At 41.7% G+C, this 20,891-nt stretch overlaps 1 protein-coding gene across 2 annotated transcripts in view; it reads right to left on the reverse strand.

The window, feature by feature from the left end:
* The window catches only part of Sycp2l (synaptonemal complex protein 2 like), a 49,826-nt gene extending 32,617 nt beyond the window's left edge, over window positions 1–17,209 (reverse strand). For both annotated transcript variants that reach the window (XM_050142255.1, XM_050142254.1), the window contains exons 1-11: window positions 17,077–17,209; window positions 16,629–16,653; window positions 14,448–14,533; window positions 14,249–14,337; window positions 8,215–8,249; window positions 7,264–7,406; window positions 4,589–4,641; window positions 3,606–3,651; window positions 2,825–2,917; window positions 2,668–2,728; window positions 1,129–1,274 (exon numbers count right to left, since the gene is read on the reverse strand). In XM_050142255.1, the coding sequence (XP_049998212.1) occupies window positions 1,129–1,274; window positions 2,668–2,728; window positions 2,825–2,917; window positions 3,606–3,651; window positions 4,589–4,641; window positions 7,264–7,406; window positions 8,215–8,249; window positions 14,249–14,337; window positions 14,448–14,533; window positions 16,629–16,653; window positions 17,077–17,181 (882 nt within the window). In that variant the 5' untranslated portion in view covers window positions 17,182–17,209. The remainder of the gene's footprint in view (window positions 1–1,128; window positions 1,275–2,667; window positions 2,729–2,824; window positions 2,918–3,605; window positions 3,652–4,588; window positions 4,642–7,263; window positions 7,407–8,214; window positions 8,250–14,248; window positions 14,338–14,447; window positions 14,534–16,628; window positions 16,654–17,076) is intronic.
* Window positions 17,210–20,891: the final 3,682 nt, after the last annotated feature.

Here is a 20,891-nt window from a genome sequence, read left to right on the forward strand (position 1 = left end):
GTGAGAGTCTGCAGTGAGGACCCGCATGGTCCTCCCAGCCTCCATTTCCTCACCGGGACTCCAGGAACTGTGACTCTGTCCCATGCAGACTCTGGTTCTCTTCAGCAAAACCATCTTATTCACACTGAGAAATGGGGAAATGAGTGTGGTTTTGATGGTCCTCGCTAGCAAAGGCAAACTTAGAACACCAGGCTAATTTGTGGTGTAACAACATAGAAAAGGCTTTTTCCCAAGTGGGTAATTGCCTTTCACCTCATCGCCCTTCTGAAGAGCTCTGGAAACTATATCTGCGGAGCATTTTACTGCTATAATAAGATGTTCTAATATATAACTCAAAGCAAAAGGAAGCCATCCAAGATTCCCTTCCTCATTTTGTTTGCCTGTCCTCTGGGCCTTCCCATTCAGTCCCTTTCTGTCTGTTACTGTCTGTCCTTTGGTCACAAGTTTCTTCACCTTGCCCACTTCCGAGGTGGAAAAACACCCTTACGTGTGCTTAGGAAGAAGTGGGGTCAAGATGGAGACCATAGAATCCCAGGGCAGGTGCAGGCATTTCTATCAGAAAAGACCAGTACAGAGTGGGGGAAACCCCTGTTGAATTCCTCCAGGGCCAGGAGGAAGGGTCAAACAGCCTGGCAGGTCTCCTCAGGAATGTGGTGAGGACATGAGAACACCCCAAACAAGCCGCAACACTATCCACGGGAGATGCAACCATGCATTTGGAGGCAGGAAGAACTCTGTGTCCTACATATTTAAGACAGGGCCACAAGAAGAAGAGTTGGGATTAGAACCTAAAACTCTCAAGTCTTCTTCTTGACCAAAGGCTACATCTAAGCCCAACATGGAGACTCAAGAGATGTGAGAACACATTTTCAAATAATCAAAGGGGACGAGGCTGGGCATGGCAGCACAGGCCTTTAACCCCAGCACTTGGGAGGGAGAGAGGCAAGCAGATCTCCATGAGTTCAAGGCCAGCCTGATCTACAAGGTGAGTTCCAGGGTAGCTAGGGCAACATAGAGAAACTCTTTCAAAAAATCAAACACAGTGAATGATAGAGGGAGGGAGGGAGGGAGGGAGGGAGAGAGAGAGAGAGAGAGAGAGAGAGAGAGAGAGAGAGAAAGAGCTGCCACCTGTTTGTCCCCTCTCAAAGCTCGAAGTGAAGCTCGTGATATGTCAAGTTGCCTGTCGAAGTGGATTTCTATCGTCTTTGCTTCTTTCTTGTTGATAATAATCGGCTCCTTCAGGTAAATGGTGAACATCTTCATCCTATTATTTTCTAACAAAAACAAAAGATGCGTTATATCAGGTGCATCAGTATGATGCAAGCTGTTGTCAACTGTCCAGAATTGTCTGCAATGAGAAGATGAAGTCATATTAAATAGAAATGACTTCAAAATTTTTATCTACATATACACAAAACATGTGACTTAAGAGTGATTATTTGATCTTGTCTAATTGGTAAAGAAATGTCATTTTGAATGACACTATTCAATGTTCTTATGAGAGAATTTTTGTTATACAACAGGTATTTTAGTTTAAAAAATATTAAGCAAAATTCTCTCTCTCTGAAATTCCACATAATCTTAAAATTCAGTTTTCAATATGCCAATATCCATTTCAGTAGACACCTCTTAAAGAGAAGAAACGGAAGCACCCGCCCGTATGTCCGGGTCTCAGGCCAGCCCCTTCCTCGATCCTACTGGAAAATAAGCAATCAATTTCAAGACTGAAAAATAACTTAAACCTAAAATTCAGTCTCCAGGAAAAAATAAACACGACAAGTACAAACTAGGTAGAATTAGAGAACAGAAAAGTCATAAAAGATCATGAAAGAGCAGGAAGCTCATGAAAGAGTAGGCAAACCCAAGAGCCTCCTGCCTACCACAGTCAAAAGAAAGGAGAGATTGACCAGCCTCCACCTGGCTATCAAGATGGCAGCCCACTTGAAACCAATGGCTCATACAAACCACCATGACCTGCTAGTGAAGCACCTACAGCAGACTGTAAAGATTTAACACAGGGTGGGGAAGAGACAGAAATCTTTAATAAATAAATAAATAAATAAATATTTAACACAGATAAGGACATTCAATAGAAAAAAGTGAAATACAATAACACACCATTTTATATTAATTATGTGTTAATATCTTTCAAAGAGTCAGTTAAATTGTAAATTGAGACTAATCCACTATCTGATTTAATAAGGTTAGTAGAAAATTTTAAACTCTCCCTGATGGTCTGGTGCATAGGATTTGGCATTCTGGTCTCCTCGGGATGGGTTCAGTTCCCACTCAGGGAAGCCTCTTTTCTGAGCCTGGAAAGATGGCTCAGGGATGAAAAGCTCACTCTATTCTTCCAAAGGACCCTAGTTCAGTTCCCCGGCACCCACATCAGGTGGCTCACAAATACTTCTAACCTCTAACTCCATCTCCAGAAGATCTGATACCCTCTTCTGGTCTCTGGGCACCCGTACACATGCACGTGTTCCTGGACACAGACAGACACAACCATATAAATAAAATAAGAAATCTTTTAAAAATAAAGAATTAGGAAAGAAGATGCCAAATAAGAATGGGATCAAAATCTGCTCTAGGGTTAACTGAATGCTGTAACATCAGCAGAAGCGGCGCTGGAAGCTCCGAGGGAAGACGTTTACAGCATCATCTTACCTGTTACGCTGAACCCGAGCACTGCTTCCTTCGGAAGGTGCACTGGCTCCCACAAAACACTCTTGAGAAAAAGAGTAAAAATCATGACTGCATCATAGTATTTATACGAAGAATTCCTCACCACTTAGGGCTCCTGGGGAATGAATGAGTCCCTTACCTCTTCATTATCTATATAAAAAGTCACACTCCGGCTTCCTAGATTGAAATCAATCCAAAATTCCTCTAGTTTTTCATCTGCTGGTTTTCTCAACTGTGGGAGAATTTCAGAAGTTACACAGGAATCTCATGTCAAAGGGTGCAATTTAAATTAGGAACATGCAGTTCCTATTATAAGAAGCCTCTGCGAATCAGAAAGCGGATCTGTCTCACACTCCATTCCTGGGAAGCTCTATTGTCCTCAATATTTCATAGATACTTAAATGTGTCACACGGCTCTATCCACACTATTTTTTTTCTTGGTGAATTCATGGAGGTAGCAGGGGGATCTGTTTTGTGCTAAAACAGTAGTAAACCACCCTGAAAAGAGATGGAAAGTTCTAGCAAAAAAAGATACTGTGAGCAATGACTGACAATTTGGTGCCCAGCTGACCATCAGTTAGAGATCAGCTAACACTCGAGCTCAAATTACTTTTATTTTTATTATCACAAAATAAATGCATAGAATAAAAATCGAGGATTTCAAGCAATGTGGTGTTCTAGAAAGAGTAGATGTTCCCGACTCCCCATAGGCATCTGTCCAGAGGCTCCACTAGCAATGCCTCTAATCCCCCCGCCAGATGCTTTCTAGACAATGTAAATGGCCCTTTAAAGTACTAGCAATGGGTCTGACCTAACCATGAAAACCTAATAGTGTTTCATTCACACTGCCCTTAAGACTCTTTAGAGAAAGAGAAGAGGTAGACAGGCAGACAGACAGACAGGCAGACAGACAGGCCTACCTCCTGCTCATCAGCAAAAGCCGCCAAGCATGGGAATGAGTAGACCCTGCAAAACATCTCACAATTAAAACTCAAAATGAACTGCAGATGTCTTATAAGTTTTTGCAACTATGAAATATTGTCTACACAGGACACCAGAGGGCTGTAACTCTGCAAGCAGAGATCCACTCTGAGGAGATTTCATCTCTCCAGCAGGCAGTTTATAAATCAGGGTTATGAGCTGGGTGGTGGTGGTACACGCCTTTAATCCCAGCACTTAAGAGCAGATAAGGGAGGCAGAGACCTGCGATCTCTGTGAGTTCAAGGCCAGCCTGGTCTACAAGAGCTAGTTCCAGGACAGGCTCCAAAGCTACACTGAGAAACCCTGTCTCGAAAAACAAAAACAAAAACAAGTCAGGGTTATTAGCATTCATTTCAGAAAAATTTACTTGGTCCAAATTCTAAAGAACAAAGTAAACTTAGAAAATATTGTCTCAAAGACTTACCTGTCTGTGATATGCCTATCCTCAAGCACCTTTAGTCTTTCCAAAATTATTCTTCAAAAAAATCCAGGAACTCTTAGGATTGGAGAGATGGCTCAATGGCTGAGAGCACTTGCTGCTCTTACAGAGGACCTGGGCTCAGTTCCCAACACCCGCACTGTGGCTCACAACTGTCTATAACTCCAATTCCAGGAGATTTGATGCCCTCCAGGCACACATCTCCTATACATACACAGAAGTAAAATGCTCATGCACATAAAGTAAACAAATTGGAGAAAAAAGTTAACGAGAAAACCCCACTCACTTCAGTCTTCTGTGTGCTAGGATTATAATGTGAACCACTACACCAGGCTCTTCCTAAATTTCTAATCAATTAAAGCACTTAGTTCTATCAGTAAAATGTTGGTCCTATATGCTCTTAAAATTAAAAAGATCCCAGACTTTTTTTTTTTTTACAAAAATCAGTATTGGATTGCAGCTAGCCAATAAGATACACGTTACCTTCTCTCATCTCCGAGTCGGTTGTTCAGGAAATTGAGAAACTGGCGACAGTCCTAAAATAAGCAATACAAGCCTTTAATTCAAAAGCGCACTATCTTGACTACTTTCCTAAGCAACCCTAAATCTTCACAAAGATTCATTTACGTTAGCAATGCTTTGTGCTCAAGGAGACAGCTGTAAGTGCCCTTCCTTGCACCCCCAGCATTGCCTGCTCAGATGAAGAATACCCAGGTCTCCAAAGTCAAGGACATGATAGACTCATTTGGGCAAAAGAAAATGAGCAAGAAAAATAGATCTCCCTCTTGAATTGAGTCCAGGATTTGACGAGCTGATCTAGCACACGCTTTCCTAATACCTGCCTAGCATAAGCCATATTAACTTTGGGTGAATTCATGTGTGCATAGTTCCCGTGCTTCTCCTGTGTAGGTCATCTGTGCCATACACTCTAAGAACTACCTCTAGGATTCTCCTAAGCAACAGTCACCAAGGCACTGAATACATTGCCCTGACATTCTAAGGGCGACGAGACACGGGTCCAGATTGATCTTCATTTTTGTTTCCAGACACTGGCTGTAGTAGTGGACTGTTTCTCACACTTCAGAGCTATCTTTAGCCCTAAATAGACATGAGCAGCATTAGGCTTTCTTCTAAAAATCAGTTCAAAAGAGAAGCTGATGGGCTGCGAGGTAGTTGGAGAGATGGTTTTGAAAACAAGAGAATTACTCTATTTTCACCATTTGCAGAGGCAGATAAGGGAGCATCTGCTTGGCCACATCATCCCTGGCACTCTCGATTCCTCTCGGTGAATTCTGCTTGCTCTGGCTAGTTTTATATGAAGTTGATACAAGCTGAAGACATCTTAGACAAGGGACTCCTCTGTTGAGAAATTGCTTCCATAAGACCCATCAAATTTTCCAGTTTGTCTCCTGGCTCAGTTTCCTCTAAAAAAAAATCCTATATTTATCTTCCCACATGTCTCCCGAATATTTTAGAGGCAAATCTGCAGGGCATTTTCTTATTAAGTGATTGATGTGGAAGGACCCAGGCCACTTTTTGGTGGTACCACCCCCTGGGCTAGTGGTACTAGGTGCTATAAAAAGGTTAACTGAGCAAGCCTTAAGGAACAAGCCAGTAAGCAGAAGCCTTCCATGGCCTCTGCATCAGCTTCTACCTCCAGATTCCTGCTTAGTTTGAGTTCTCGCCTTGGCTCCCCTCAATGGGCTGTGATTCAGGACATGTAAGACAAATAACCCCTTTCTTTCTTGTCCAAGTTGCTTTACTTTTGGCCACAGTGATTCATCACAGCAATAATAATGCTAAGAAACTCCTCATTTTAAAGTGGAATTTATTCCCACTTCACAAGTGAAAATCTAAGATGTCGCTAGTCCATGACCTTGTCTATATCTATGCAAATATCACCTAAGTCAGGAAGGTGGAACTCTAATTTGAGGTAGAATTCAAACTCAAGTTGGCCAAAAGAGGTTGGAATCATAACCTTCCCATTTAGAACATACCACATCTGGCTAAATACCTTCTGTGCATATTGCCAGTCTTAGACTCTAAGATACACAATACAAAGGTTCAAATTTAGTACAATGCGAATCATGGAATAATCCTGATTACACAGGGCTTTTAATTAGAAGGCTTCATTAAAATGAACACTTGAGATGAATTTTACTTTTTGCTGAGACTCTAACCCTAATTTAAAGATATTTTGAAAAGAATAAAGGAAATATATTAGCACCAGGCGGTGGTGGCACACGCCTTTAATCCCAGCACTCGGGAGGCAGAGGCAGGCGGATCTCTGTGAGTTTGAGGCCAGGCTGGTCTATAGGAGCTAGTACCAGGATGACAGGCTCCGAAGCTAAGGAGAAACCCTGTCTCGAAAAAACAAAAAAAAAAAAAAGAAAGAAAGGAAATATATTAGCAATTGTAGGAGAAGCCAGATACACAACAAAGTTGAAAGCTATTTTGTGCTCCTTTAGGAACGATCACAGTAAGCTAAGACTTCACAAGACAAAACTGCAGCGGCTGGATGGCACCCAGCATAACCACTTTATGATCCTTACCACAAATGCCAGTGCCAGCCACCTGCTGCGGTCAGAGCTTCTCTATTCAAGGCTCCAATTCTTTGCTCTTTCTTCTCCACTTGTATCCCTACATTCAAGGGCCATTCAAGATCTCCACCTGCTCTCATTGTTTTCCTTGCCTGGACCCATCAAATACAGTTTGTCTTCTTGATCTGTTTCTTCTAAGGAAGCTCATCTTCCCATGTGGTCCCTGAATATTTTTTATGCCACCTTCAAATTGTTTCTCTGATATGGGGGAACCGAAAGTTAAGGATTGCAATCTGATCATACTTCAAACAGTGAGGGACTGGGAAGGTGACTCAGTGATTAAGAACATGTGTTGCTTTTGCAGATCATCCTATTGTGGTCCCCAGTGCCTCTGGCAGGTGGCTCACAACTGCCTGTAACTCCAGAGGCAGGTGGTCCAGCACCATCTTCTGGCTTCCAACAGCTCTTGCCCTCACACACATTCCTTCACACATAAATGTACACAATGAATTTCTTTTCATCCTTAAGAAAATTAAATTTTCCCCTAAGCATAAAACTCAGGAAAGTGCTGAGAGGATCCTCACTACAGACAGAGACTCTTAGGACCAGAATTCTCACCGTCTCAAAATCCCGGTTCCTAATTTCTTTGAAAGCTTCAGCCAGGACTGCATCGTCAAACCACTGAAGAGCAAGCTCATTCCTCAGTGTTCTGGCGGTCATTCTACACAATGCCTCGGATAGAGCAACCTGCTGGTTATAATCTAGAGAGTCAAAACACAGTAGACAGAAAATAAGTCACTTGGTCTAATGCATTCAGAGTCATTATGACCATCCAAAGTATACTCAAGGATGGCTAGGGGAAAATATGAATAGGTTTCATATGGAGAACATCTTTAAAATACTATTTTTAAGTGCTGGGAATATTGTTCAGTGGTAGAATGGTTGCTTGTATAGTATGTACAAGGTGCTGAGCTCAATCCCTAATAATGCAGTCAAGGATAACCATGAACTCCTGATTCTCCCAGCCCCCACACCTCCCAGACACTGAGTACAGACATGCCACCACACTGGCTTATGGGGAGTTAGGGCTCAAACCCAGAGCTTTGTGCATGTAGGCAAGCACTCTAGCAGCTAAGCTGCATCCATATCCCCATCCTCGATTCATGTAAAGGTGAAAAGAGGGATGTAATCAGATGGACTGATGTGCTGAGAGTCACACACTGTCTTTAAATCTATAAAACAATCGTGTAACTCTTATACAGATAAAAATTATGTTTGAGAATGGAAATAACTCTTGAGTCAAAGGAAGAGGGGACATGGCATGGAGGGCTTTCTCGGTGACTCTGATGGCTTTTACTTGAAAGAATTTTCACTGACGCCCATGTAGTGAGATGTTAAAATGTTGACAGGTTGGCTAGGTGTCCATTAGTTATCATGATTTTCCAGCAGGCCAGAATCTCTCAGAAGTAAAAACAAAACCTTAATTTCCTATCTTCAGATGGAATTTAATCCTCATACATCCTCTAGTGTCCAATAGTTTAGGCATTTAAATTTTTAAACACTTCTTACCTCCCACGGTCAAGATTGTCCTTGCCAATTCTTTCCTGAAACATTTACATAAACCACATTTTACTAAGATGAACATCAAGAGGTAAAGCCTTACCTTAACTAAAACCAAGATATATATTTTTGAATTCAGTATCCGAATTTTCACAATGTGCATATAAATACCTTTCAATGAGAATTTTCTTCAAGTTTATATATTGGTGACAAATATGCACTTTTAAAGTTTTTTTAAATAATTATTTTTATTTTATTTTAAATGTATGAATGTCTATGTGATGCTGTTGGATACCATTGAACTGGAGTTACAGACAGTTGTGAGCCACTATGTGGGTGGTGGGAACTGAACCTGGGTCCTCTGAAGATGAGTCAGCTCTAACAACTGAGCCATTTCTCCAATCCCCTGATATGCATTTTCAAAGAAGCTAGAAGTTACTGTATGTTTGAGATTCCATTTTCTCTTTCATGAAGTAAATTTAGCTTCCTAAAATCTGAGAGTCCATTGTATGATCTGCTTCTAAAATTTGACGTTTCTTAGGGTTTTTTTTTTTTTTTTTTTTTTGGAATTGAGGTAGGAAGGTTCCCCCCCCACACACACACAATGGGGGTCTAACCTTGAACTCAGAGCAATCCCCCTGCCTCAGCCTGTACAGGCATGAGCCACTTCTAGTTGTTTCCTTTCACCAATCAGCAGCCCACGGGAGTACTCATCATACATACAGCTTGAACTTGATGGGGCTTAGACCTTTGGTCCTGTGCTTCTCCTACGACAAAGCTGATGCAATACTCAACTGACTAACTGAATATTGAAACATGAAGAAAGAAAGCAAATACATTTTACATTGCTGTTACACTGTAATCTTAGATCCTCCTCCAGAGTGCTAGTGTGTATCCATCCACTCTAGTGTGTCCACCAAAAACTAAAACACACGGTTTTCCTTAGTATCTGACACTCTTTGTGTATTGGAGCAGGGCCAGGTGGTACTGAGGCTCAGCCTAAGGCTTTGTGCATGCTAAGTAGGTGCATCACTCAGCTGTATCCGCAGCCCTTGGTGCTTTGAGACCATTTCACTGTTTAAGCCCAAGCCAGCCTTACCCTGATGATCCTGTCTCGGTCTGAGTGACTGGGATGTCAAGGGTACTCCACCACACTTGGCAAAATACTCATTTTAAAGAATAAAGATGTCTTGTGGGGTTGGGAGAAAGCTTAAGCAGTGAAGGCCCTCACAAGCGTAGGGCCCCGAGTTCTAGCTACAGAAGCCACATTAAGAAAAAAAAAAAAAAAAGGGCTGGAGAGATGGCTCAGAGGTTAAGAGCATTGCCTGATCTTCCAAAGGTCCTGAGTTCAATACCCGGCAACCACATGGTGGCTCACAACCATCTGTAATGAGGTCTGGTGCCCTCTTCTGGCCTGCAGATATACACACAGACAGAATATTATATACATAATAAATAAATATTTAAAAAACAAACAAAAAAAAAAACAGACATCCACATTCTCCTCTAGGGTCTAGCCTGGTAAGTTGCCCTCACCACCCCATAGTTTTCCTGAATTCACCATACCTAGCTAGGGTCCCACAGCTAGTGATGCAACCTAGTCTGGCCATCCTTTTCAAGTCTGAACAGCAATCAAACTCTAGGCTTCTATGGGGTCGGACACTCCCAGCTCTTCATAGTCCCACCCCCTCTAACATGCAGCCAACTGAGAGCTCCCACTAGGACCTGCCTTACCTGCATCCACCCACGCAGGACCCTTTGCACTGTCTCTACCACCTTACTCTATGCCCAAACATCTCATGTCCTCTTCCATGTTCTAGCCTGGTGGGTACCCCGACCTCCTTATCCATGCCTTTTTCACAAGGCACCAGGGTTAGCATAGGTCCCACAACCCACTAGCCTAGGGGCCTTGCCTGCCTTCCTTACAAAAGAGCTACAGACCTGGGCCAGTGGCCTAGCTATGAATCCATCAAACCACAGAGCTCTCCAGTGTCATATGTAACTTTTCCACTCAGACATCTACCCCATTCCTGTCTGGGCTCAAAACAAATCTTTACATATTAAAAACAATTGAAATCACTTTCTGTATCCTGTGTCTCAACACAATACAATAAAAATTAAAATTGATAGCAAAAAAAGTGCTAGTAAATACACAACCTTATGGAGATCTGCCAACTTATTACTAAACAATGAATGGGTGAAAGAAGAAGTCAAGAAGAAAAGAACTTCCTGGAACTAAATGAAAACACAACACGGCGAAACCTCTGGAACACCTTGAAAGATATAATGAGGAAAACATTATATCTCTTAAGTGCCTACATTAAAATATTAGAAAAAACACTAATAAGTGACTTAATTATGCAACTTGAAAAGTAGGGGGAAAGAACAAATCTAAATTTAGTCTACAGTAATAATAAAAATCAGAGAGCAGAAATCAATAAAATAGAAACAAAGACAATAATACATAAATAATCAACAAATCTAAGCGCTGGTTCTTGGAGAAGATAAACAAGATTGACATACCCTTGGTCCAACTACCAAAAGAGAACTCTAGTCACAGAATCAGAAATGAACAGAGAGACACCAAAGAAATTTATAATATTATAGGGGAGTGTTTTTAAAATTTACTTTGTTAAGCTGAAAAAAATCTAAAAGAAACAAACGTTTTTCTAGATTCAGCCAAACCATCAATATTAAACCAAGAATGAATTAATAATCTAAACAGATCCATAACAAATGAGGAGTTTGAAACAGCAATAAAAAGCCTTCCAGAAAAAAAAAAGTCCATGGCTATATGAACTCACAGCAGAATTATAAAGACATTCAAAGAAAATCTACAACCAGTTCTTGTTAACTATTTGAGACAATTGAAACAGAAGAACATACAGACTCCTTCTACAAAGTCAGTATCTCTCTAATACCAAAATAAAGTAGACACACACAAGGGAAACTATAGGCCAACATTCCTAATGAAGATAGATTCAAAAATAACCAATAAAATACTTGCAGTGAGGATACAGACATATATCAAAAAGAGTATACACTGTGAACAAGTTCTATCGATGAACTGCATCGATGGTTCAACATAATCAAGTCAATAAATGTAATAACCCACACAAATGAAGCTAGAGACAAAAATCACATGGCTGTATCAATAGATAACACAAAGAGCCTTTGACAAAATTCAACATGCCTTCGTGATGAGAGTCCTAGGGAACATAAGGCTAGAAGAAACATACCTAAAAATATGAAAAACCTACAGCCAGCATTATCCTCAATGAGGGAAAGGTCAAAACAATCCAACCGAAGTCAGGAACAAGACAGGGATGCCTGCTATCCCCACTCCTTTTCAACTAGTCAAAGTACTAGTTAAAGCAAGAAGGCAAGAGAAGGAAACTGAAGGGGTACAAATAGAGAAAGAAGTCAAACTATCCCTATTTGCAGATGGCAATGAGAGATTCCAAATGCTCTATCCCAAAACTTTTAGAGATGATATGAAAATTCAGAAATATAGCAAAATACAGGACCAATTTGTAGAAATCAATAGCTTTTTATATGCCAACAATAAACATACAAGAAGGAGATTGTGCGGGTGGTGGTGGCGCACGCCTTTAATCCCAGCACTCGGGAGGCAGAGGCAGGCAGATCTCTGTGAGCTCGAGGCCAGCCTGGTCTACAAGAGCTAGTTCCAGGACAGGAACCAAAAGCTACGGAGAAACCCTGTCTCGAAAAATCAAAAAAAAAAAAAAAAAAAAAAAAAAAAAAAAAAAAGGAGATCGTGAGCACACTCCCGTTCACAATAGCCTCAAAGAAAATATCTAGAAATAAAACTGAGCCAAGGAAGTGAAGGACCTCTACGGTGAAACTGTAGACTTCGGAGGAAGGAAATAAACAGACTAGAAAATGGGAGGCCACCCCGTGCTCAAGGACTGGTAGAATTAACATTGTGGAAATGACCGTTCTACCAAGAGCTATTTACATATCCAATGGAATCCCAATCAAACTCTTTATTTCCTGCTTCACAGAAATAGGAAAAAACAACTATCATAAAATAAAAACATAAAAGATCCCAGGTAGCCAAAACAAGTACAAAGGACCCTGCTGGAAGGATTACAATTTCCGATTTTAAGCTATGCTACAGAAATAAAGGAGTAAAAGCAACATGATGCAAGCACAGAAAGAGCCATGTAGACCAATGGAACAAAATAAATAGAAGCCAACACTAGTAATTCACCTTTCACTCTAGACAATACTTAACTAAGATGCTAAAAACGTAAGTCGGAAAAAAGGGAATCGTTTTCAATGAATGGTGCTGGGAAAACTGGATGTCCATATGAAGAAGAATGAAATTAGCCCTGTATCTAGCATCTTGCACAAAAACTAACCCCAAAGGGGTCAAAGATCTAAATGAGAAACACTGAACCTGATAAAAGGAAACATAGATAGAACCCTCCATGATACAGGTGTGAGAGTCCTGGTCAGGAAGTCCTTTCTATATATGCATGAGTGAAGACTAACAATAGACAAGTGGGGCTTCATGAAACTGAGAAGCTTCTGCACAGCTTATAAAGCAGTCATCCAGGCAAAGAAAAAGTCCACAGACTGGAAGAGAGGTTAAAATCCAAAATACACAAAGAACAAACAAAAATCAAACAAACAAAAAGTAAAAATAAATGGATAACCCGTTCAAAAAATGAGACCTGAATTCTCAAAAGAAGAAAAGGATGGCTAAGAAATACCTCAAAACATGTGCATCATCTATAACAATTAGGAAAACGCAAATCAAAATGATTTTAAGATTTCATCTTACACAGTCTGAATGCTAAAGGTCAGTAGCAGAGCTGACAAAGGGTGGGAGGGTGTGTGGTAAAAACTGAACTCTCACTCATTGTAGGCAGGCTTGCAAACTCGTGCAGCCAACATGGAAATCAGTGTAGAGAAACCTAAAAGCTTAAACTAGATCAACCGCATGACCCAGCTATACCACTCTTTGGCATAGGCCCAAAGGACTCAATATTGTACTCCACAGATATTTGGTCAGCCATGTTCATAGCTGCTCTGGTCACAATAGCTAGGAAATGGAAGCAACCTAAATGCCCCACAACCAAAGAAAGATAAGCAAAATGTGGTATCTATACATTATGGAATACTATTCAACAGTAAGTAAAAATTAAATTATGAACTTTGCAGGCAAACCAATGGAATTATGAGAGATCATATGAGGTAACCCAGAAAGACACTCAATGACCTCTCGTAGTGGAAGCTCCTCCTTCCGTTCTTCACACTGCCTGTAGTAGCTACAGAAACCAGGAAGTAAAATGGAACAATTACCAGGGTAGGAGAGTTGTGGAGCAATAGAGGGGATAGCAGAGCACACGTGATCTGATAAAGAAAATACGGTATAGGAATAGGAAGTAAGGGGAAGAGAGGGAAATACAGGCCATGGGAGGAGAAAGGGGAGGAGTGGTCTAATAGAGGAACGAGGGCTCCTCAGGGAAGAGAGGAAAATACAGGAGAAGAGGGAGGTGGGTAAAATAATGGTATGGGTTCCTGAAAAAGCCACAAAGAATTATTCTATTAATTATTAACCCAAAAACCTTGTAATCCCAAGTCTGGGGAGGAGGAGTTTTTCTGGGACTCAGCCAGCCAGCCTAGCTTATTTAAGAAATACCAGGGTCAGTGAGCTCCACACACATGTACATACCTACATACATACACACACACACACACATACACACACGCCCCTTGACATTCTACCCTAAGTCAACAATGGAGTTCACAGTTATGTAACCAGCTGAGAGGACATTTTGGCCCACAGATTCACTGCCAAAGGCAAAACAACAAACAAAAAAGAGAACCTGCGCGGTTAAGAGCAGAGCCTGGCACAGTCTGTCCCTTGATCTTCAGTCCCTTCCAGCCCGATAATGGGTGAGCTCACAAGGCACGCGCTAAAGGAAGGAATGGCATAGGTGGGCGTGCAGAGGATAAAGAACAGTACAGAGATTTGGGGCTCCCACCACCACCTGAGTGTGAGGTCACTTACATAACACGGCACGTGCCTTCTGCTGAAGAGAGCTTTCTTCTCTCTTCCCGGGGTGCAGCGTCCAAAATGCAGTTCAGGGTACTCAGCGCCTGTTCAGAATCGGAAGGACGATTCATGCACGGTAAAGAAACAAAATGAAAAGTCGCACGCGCCTTCTCTGAGTTTCCAGGGCAACTCTTAACTCCTAGTGACGACTCACTTCCTGATGAATGGAGAGCTCCACGGTGCCGTCCGCCACCAGCCATCCTAAACTGAGTATGAAGGAATCCAGCATCTGGATTGTCCCTGAAAGCGCAATTGTGAAAGCATCAAATGGACGCTGGAAGGAGTCGGAACCGACTCCTATGCAGCAGGAAGGAGTACAAGCTGGGAGCAGTATCCAATGCAGGAATGACAGTCTAGGCAAGGGGCAGGTTACAGCCAGGCAGCTACAGTCACCGTACAGTCAGCTACAGTCACGGTAGCCCCCAGGTTACAAGACAATTGCTTACATAATACCCACAGGACTGTAACAGCAGCCCGAGCAAAGTGTGGGTATCATCACTGTCAGTGCTGGAACCTGAACTAAGCCACTTTCTGTCCACAATGGACAATGTTCTAAGAGCCAGCATGTGGGTTGTGCTGTTTACATGGTTTATACGAAATTGCATTATAATAATACAAATATTATATATAACATACAAACTAAAATGCCATAAGGTCTAACTCTGAAGCAGAAACTTTTAAATAAGTTGATCTTTATTAATATAACACAGACATTTCCACAGCTATTTATATATCAGAAAAAAAAACAGAATGAGAAATACTATTTTGTATATAACTAAAAGAGCAACTTTTACAGTTTGGGATTTATATTAAGGTAGTAAGTGGAAATAGTGAACACAACAAAAAATTAATGCCCAGGTCAGAGTATAATTTTGGTAGGTTCAGTTGTATCATCTCAATATATAAGTTATCACAAAGTATATACCATTTACCCCAGTATAATTTGTAAATTGTAGGAGACAGGGAAGTATAAAAATGCTGTCTTCAATTCAAACAGGCCACACTAGCATGAATAGATAAACTGAGGCAAGCAGAAGCTCAGTCAGGCCCTGTGCCCACCAGATTAGAGTCAAAGGTTCTAACAAAGCCCAACTGGCCAGCAACATTCTGTCCCTGTCTACTATGTATCCTACTAACTAGCGAAAATGCCAAGCATCATGCTTTCATTTTGAGAGGAGCTAGAGAAAATGTATCACAATCCTAATTAGTCTTATTAAATGCAAACCCAGAGTCAGATATTAGGGCAGGAAAGCTGGCAGATCAGAGCAGCAGAGCAGCCAGCCACTAGAGTTCTTAAATAGGCAAGATCCTGGCTCTACGAATCCGCAAACCGAATGTAATGAACTCCTGTCTCCTCCTGCCTTAACTTCCTCTCTCCACCCAGTCATATCTCTTCCTGTCTCCACCTCCTTAGTGCTGGGATTAAAGATATGTGACTTCCAAATACTGGGATTAAAGGTGTGAGCCACCACTGCCTGGTTCCCAGCAGCCACGGCAGTTTTGTATTGCTCAAACCACCTGTAATTCTAGCTTCAGGGAAATCTGTCACCTTTGGCCTCTGTAGGAACCCACACTTACATACATTGAGATATATTCATTCATTCATTCACATACACACATGCGTGCACACACACGCACACGAGCACACACACATACATAGAATTTAAGTTTTCAAAAATAACGAAGCTAGGCCTGGCGACATAGCCCTAAGTTCCCAGTTCCTCAGAAAGATGAGGCAAGAAGATACAAGTCTGAGGCTGGCCTGAGAGACAGCTACAGTTCAAGGTCAGCCTGGGCAGGTGATGGGTCTCAGTGGTAGGGACACAGCCAGTGCAGAAGTCACATGGGAAGCAGAGAGGATGAAAGCAAAAGGCAACAGGCCAACTCTTTCTAACAATTAATTACAACTAAGTGGTTAGTTCCCATTCTCATGCGTTCTAGTCCAGCCCCAAACCTCAAACCCCTTCTCAGAGCTCTGCCACAGTGATCTACTTCTCATGAGGCTTGACAGAACCAGGTCTCTAGCATGTGAACCTAGGCAGAAACCAGATCCAAACCAGAGCTAAACTCCTGCTGCTTTGAAGACAGAGCGGCCTTCCATCACCTGAATAGAGGAAAGTCACACAGCAGTGACAAGAGCCACTAAGCAAAATACATTGCAGAAAACTGAGACACATTTTACAACAGAACACCTTCCAGCATCGCAGTGGGACTATGTCAAGTGGTTGCTCAATCCAGATGTGTTTAAATTTCACCCTTGCTGTCACTTAAACCATCAGTGCAAAAAATATTTCTTGATGAAAGCCAGCCAATTAGTAACTGCTCATATACGTACCTTTCCTGCTGTGCCTGGAAATGATCTGATAAAAAGGAAAAGTACAGCTCGTTATTCCAAAGCACACACATTCCGACACAAATGCATGGATACTAACTGACATATATAAGGAAACCATCCATTAGAAGGCTGATAGAATCAGTTACTTCATTAAAATGAGCATATTCCCTACATTCAAACAAATAACATATGTGAATATATAAAATAAATGAATTCTCAGTTTCCTATGTCATTGGTTGACTATTTTAATGTCTGTTACTCTTTCATACAATGACTTAGTCATAAATGTGGCAGGTTTTTTTTTTTTAAATCCACATCTTATAAAAAAGCCAACTTCTCAAAAGATTTCTTCTTTAAATCCAAACTTAAAACAGAAGGAAGTTTTACAATCACTTCGATTCCTGCCCCTCACTGTTAGCATCACCCCTCCAAGCGCTTCTGTCCTTACCAGCGCAGTGTCGAGGAAGTCTTCCAACGCCTTCGTCAGCAGTGCATCTGAGGCCGTGTCTTTGGTCATCAGAAATCCTGTTACCGTTTCAAACCAGGAAACCATGTGCACGGAAGAGAGGCTGATGGAACCACATGGTCCAAGTGAGTACCACCTACTCCCCAAGATTTACAAGATAATCTCCTGCTATAGAAAAAGCAGCCTGAAAAACCTTTTCTCTCACATCAGACAGGCTTCCCATCCACCAAGAGCAAGTCAGAAAGGATGCATGTGGTCCAGAATTACTATAAGGAAGGTCACACACAGCAGTAAGAATGGGACACTTGAATGAAGAGTGAGATGTGTTGAGATCAACAGAAAGTTTTTGATGAACTTTGTTTGATCATATTCAGGAAGTCTACTCAAATAGTTAGAGACTAGCTCCCTGCTCACCTCATCTTCCCCAAGTCTCTAAAACGATCCCTATCATGCCATTACCAGCTGAGCTGAGCACACAGCAAGCCCAGCACTTGGGAGGCTGAGGCAGGAAGACCGCTATAAGTTTGAGGCTAGCCTGGGGCTATAAGCAAGCATCTCTCTCATAAAAATATGTAGTTATAGCTATACGGATAGCTGCGGAGATGGCTCAGCAATTAGAAGAACAATTACTCTTGCAGACGACCGGAGTTTGTTTCCATCACCCATATATCTGGCAGTTCAAAACCACCTATGAACTCTAGCTCCAGAGTTTTGGTATCTCTGAATACCACAGGTACCTGCACACAGACACAATTTTAAAACCAAAGAGGAGCTTGAGAAATAACTTAGTTGTGTCATGCAGAAAGTCTTGCATTTTATATTCTATGCCCAGCTCAGGAGCTGGAGGCAGGGAGAGCAGAAGGTCAAGTTCATCCTCATAGTAAGTTTGAGACCAGCCTGGTTTAAGCCAACCCTGTTCCCTCTCCCCTAGCGTGATGCCATCACCACACAGGCTTGTCAAGAACAGCAAGCCATTTATTACACAACTACGTGATTCCATATGTCCTCAAATGCTCTGCCTTGGGGACATGAGGCCCTGGCTCAATAGTAGAGCATTTACCTAGCTTATGCAGAGTCTGGGTTCAATCCCCAGAACTTCAGATACAAGGATAACTGAAAGGTTCCACACAATTTGAATGCATGGGACAGAAGCAACAAGGATGGGCTCTATTTTTTTCTTCCAATTTGATTTCAAAGGAAGAAAACATAGCAAACTATCTAATTAAATTCATACTAACTTTTCGTTTTGGGTTTGTTTTGTTTGTTTGAGAAAGGGTTTCTCTGTGTAGCCCTGGCTGTCCTGAACTCACTCTGTAGACCAGGCTGGCCTTGAACTCAAAGTTCCTCCTTCTTCTGCCTACAAGTGCTGGGATTAAAATCATGCGTCACCATGACCCCAGCACACTACTTTTTATTTTACTCACCCCACCCCCACCCAGAGCCTGGCACACCTTAGGCAGGTGCTCCCTCTCACTCTTGGGGAGCACCCTCAGTTCCTCACAGTGATTCTCTAAATTGTCCCACATCTCCTAACTGTGAAGTGCACTTATCTTTGGGATCAGCCCTTGCTGAATTAACAAGGGTTCCTTTTGGCCCCCGTCGTCTTTAAGGAATCTCTGGATACATTTCAGAAGCAGGGAACAATTCTGGAACTCCTTTTTATCCAGTTCCTGGGCATCAGAACACAGCGACCTCAAATCAAAATGCTTCCTGGTGTGCATGCATTGGGGTTTCAGTCCCCAGACAAACCAAACCACTTGCCTCATTTATCAATCTGTCAAGATGGCGCAGGAAGAGGTGGTTATATTTTTGAGGCACATAGCTCTCTTTCTGCTGAAGATAGTCTTCTATTACGTGAAACCCTTTGCCATGAAGCACATCAGTAACAAGAGACTGAAGCTGGGAAAGAGATGGTTTGTGGATTACTAGTTTTCCAAAGCACATTGGCTTTATATCGATAGTTCAAAATAATGGTGTACTCAACAAAAGTTCTCTGAGAGTTGGGGGTGTAGCTCAGTGGTAGAGCTTTCTCCCAGCACCAGGCAGGGAGCTGGGTTCAAGGTGCAGCACCACCAAAGAAATGAATCAATGTAATTTTGCAGCTGAGGATATGGTCTAGTGGTAGAACACTTATCTAGCGTGGGAAAGACCCTCTGTGGCAACACTATCACTGCAAATAATGATTCTAATTCGCTGTGAAACAACAGAGCAAAAATACAATAAAGAGATCAGTCTTGAACTACAAAATAGCAAAATGTCTGTTGACAATCACTCAATAAGATGTCAGTTTTCATTAGCTTTAGACAAAAGGTCTATTTGCTATTTAGACAAAATAGCAAAATAGTCTACTGATAGTCACTTATCACAATGTCGGAGCCTTCATTAGCATCAGACAAAAGTTCTAGATGCAGGGCTGGAGGGCTCCTGCAGTGGCTGCAGGTGCAGGGCTGGGGGGGACTCCTGCAGCAACTGCACCTCCTCTGGGTTTCTTAGAGCTCAGACTCCCTGTGTACCCTGTTTGAGCTGAAGAACTATGGATTTGAGGAAAGCTGTGCTTTGATTACAGGAAAACAGGTGAAAGCACTCGGTAATGTTGCAGAGTCGAAACCAAAACATTCAAGTCCGGGCTCACCCACCAAGGGTCAGAAAAACAACAGAGGAAAGAAAAAGAAAACTAATACCTAGAATAAAGCAAGGTCTTCCTTGCCTCAGGTCTTTTCACACAGTTATGTCTGGACTCCCTATCCTTTCCACTGTCCCTTTAAGGAAGCTCACTTTCCTGCCCCAGAAGCAGGTTAAGAACCAACTTAAAAGCAGGGCTTCCAGGACCACCTTAAATGAAGCAGTTCAGATGCTTTCTTGCCCTACAACCCCGCTCCTATTAGGTTTCTAAGTTCCCTGATGATAGGCATGGAATTTGATTTATTCAGAGCTGGTTACTTCTGCCTGGAATAGGTGCTAAACACAGAATAATTTACCATAGGGTTCTGGGGGGATAATTGAGTGAAGTCCCACAGGCATGGTTATAACGTCGTACCACAATAGAGAAAGCCAAGGTTTCTCTGCTCCAGGCTAAGTGAACAATAAATAGTGCTGAGCCCCCCAGAACTCCCAACTATAACACATATAGAACAGAAAACAAGCTTTATCATTACCCAGAAAGCACTTTGGGTCTTGCCAGTTCCAGTGTCCTCCTTAACAGACTGCAGAGAGTTTTCATTTTTCTGTGTGCAATAAAAAGTTAGTCTTTAAAAAAAATAAGTCAAAAACACATTTCAAGTTCTAAAAATAAACATAAGAAAAGTTTATGTTGCTTTTTTGAACAGAGTTTGTTGTTTGTACATAATACTAGTCATAGGTTTAAATAAGATAGTGTTGTTTGTTAATGTTGACATGGTCTATGTAAACAAAGCACCATCTCATGAGAAAAAAACCTGAATAAATGTCCATAAAGGATAAATATAAACTTTATAGAGAGCACCATAAATTAGAAAGGGGCTATAAGTTAAAAAAATTCATGTTTAAATCCAAATCCACATTCAAAATTCGTATTACAAGTCATAATAAGGAATTAGATTCAAAATGTCATTATAGTTACGACATAAAGTTTAACATTCGGACTTATATAGCGAAATTTCCAGGTTCAAACAGCCACAGCACACAGAAGAGGCCTCCAAGCATGAAGTGGGCTGGTACATTTTCATCAAGGGGTGTTGCCTGGTCAAGGGTTCTGCTTTTACACACAGCCCCCAGACTCTTAGTTTGCCCCTGACAATTTCATGGGAAAGTACAGGGTA

The sequence above is a fragment of the Alexandromys fortis genome, unplaced genomic scaffold, assembly GCF_014885135.2.
Source record: "Alexandromys fortis isolate MF-2015 unplaced genomic scaffold, M_Fortis_MF-2015_v1.1 scaffold_5, whole genome shotgun sequence".
Lineage (NCBI taxonomy): Eukaryota > Metazoa > Chordata > Mammalia > Rodentia > Cricetidae > Alexandromys > Alexandromys fortis.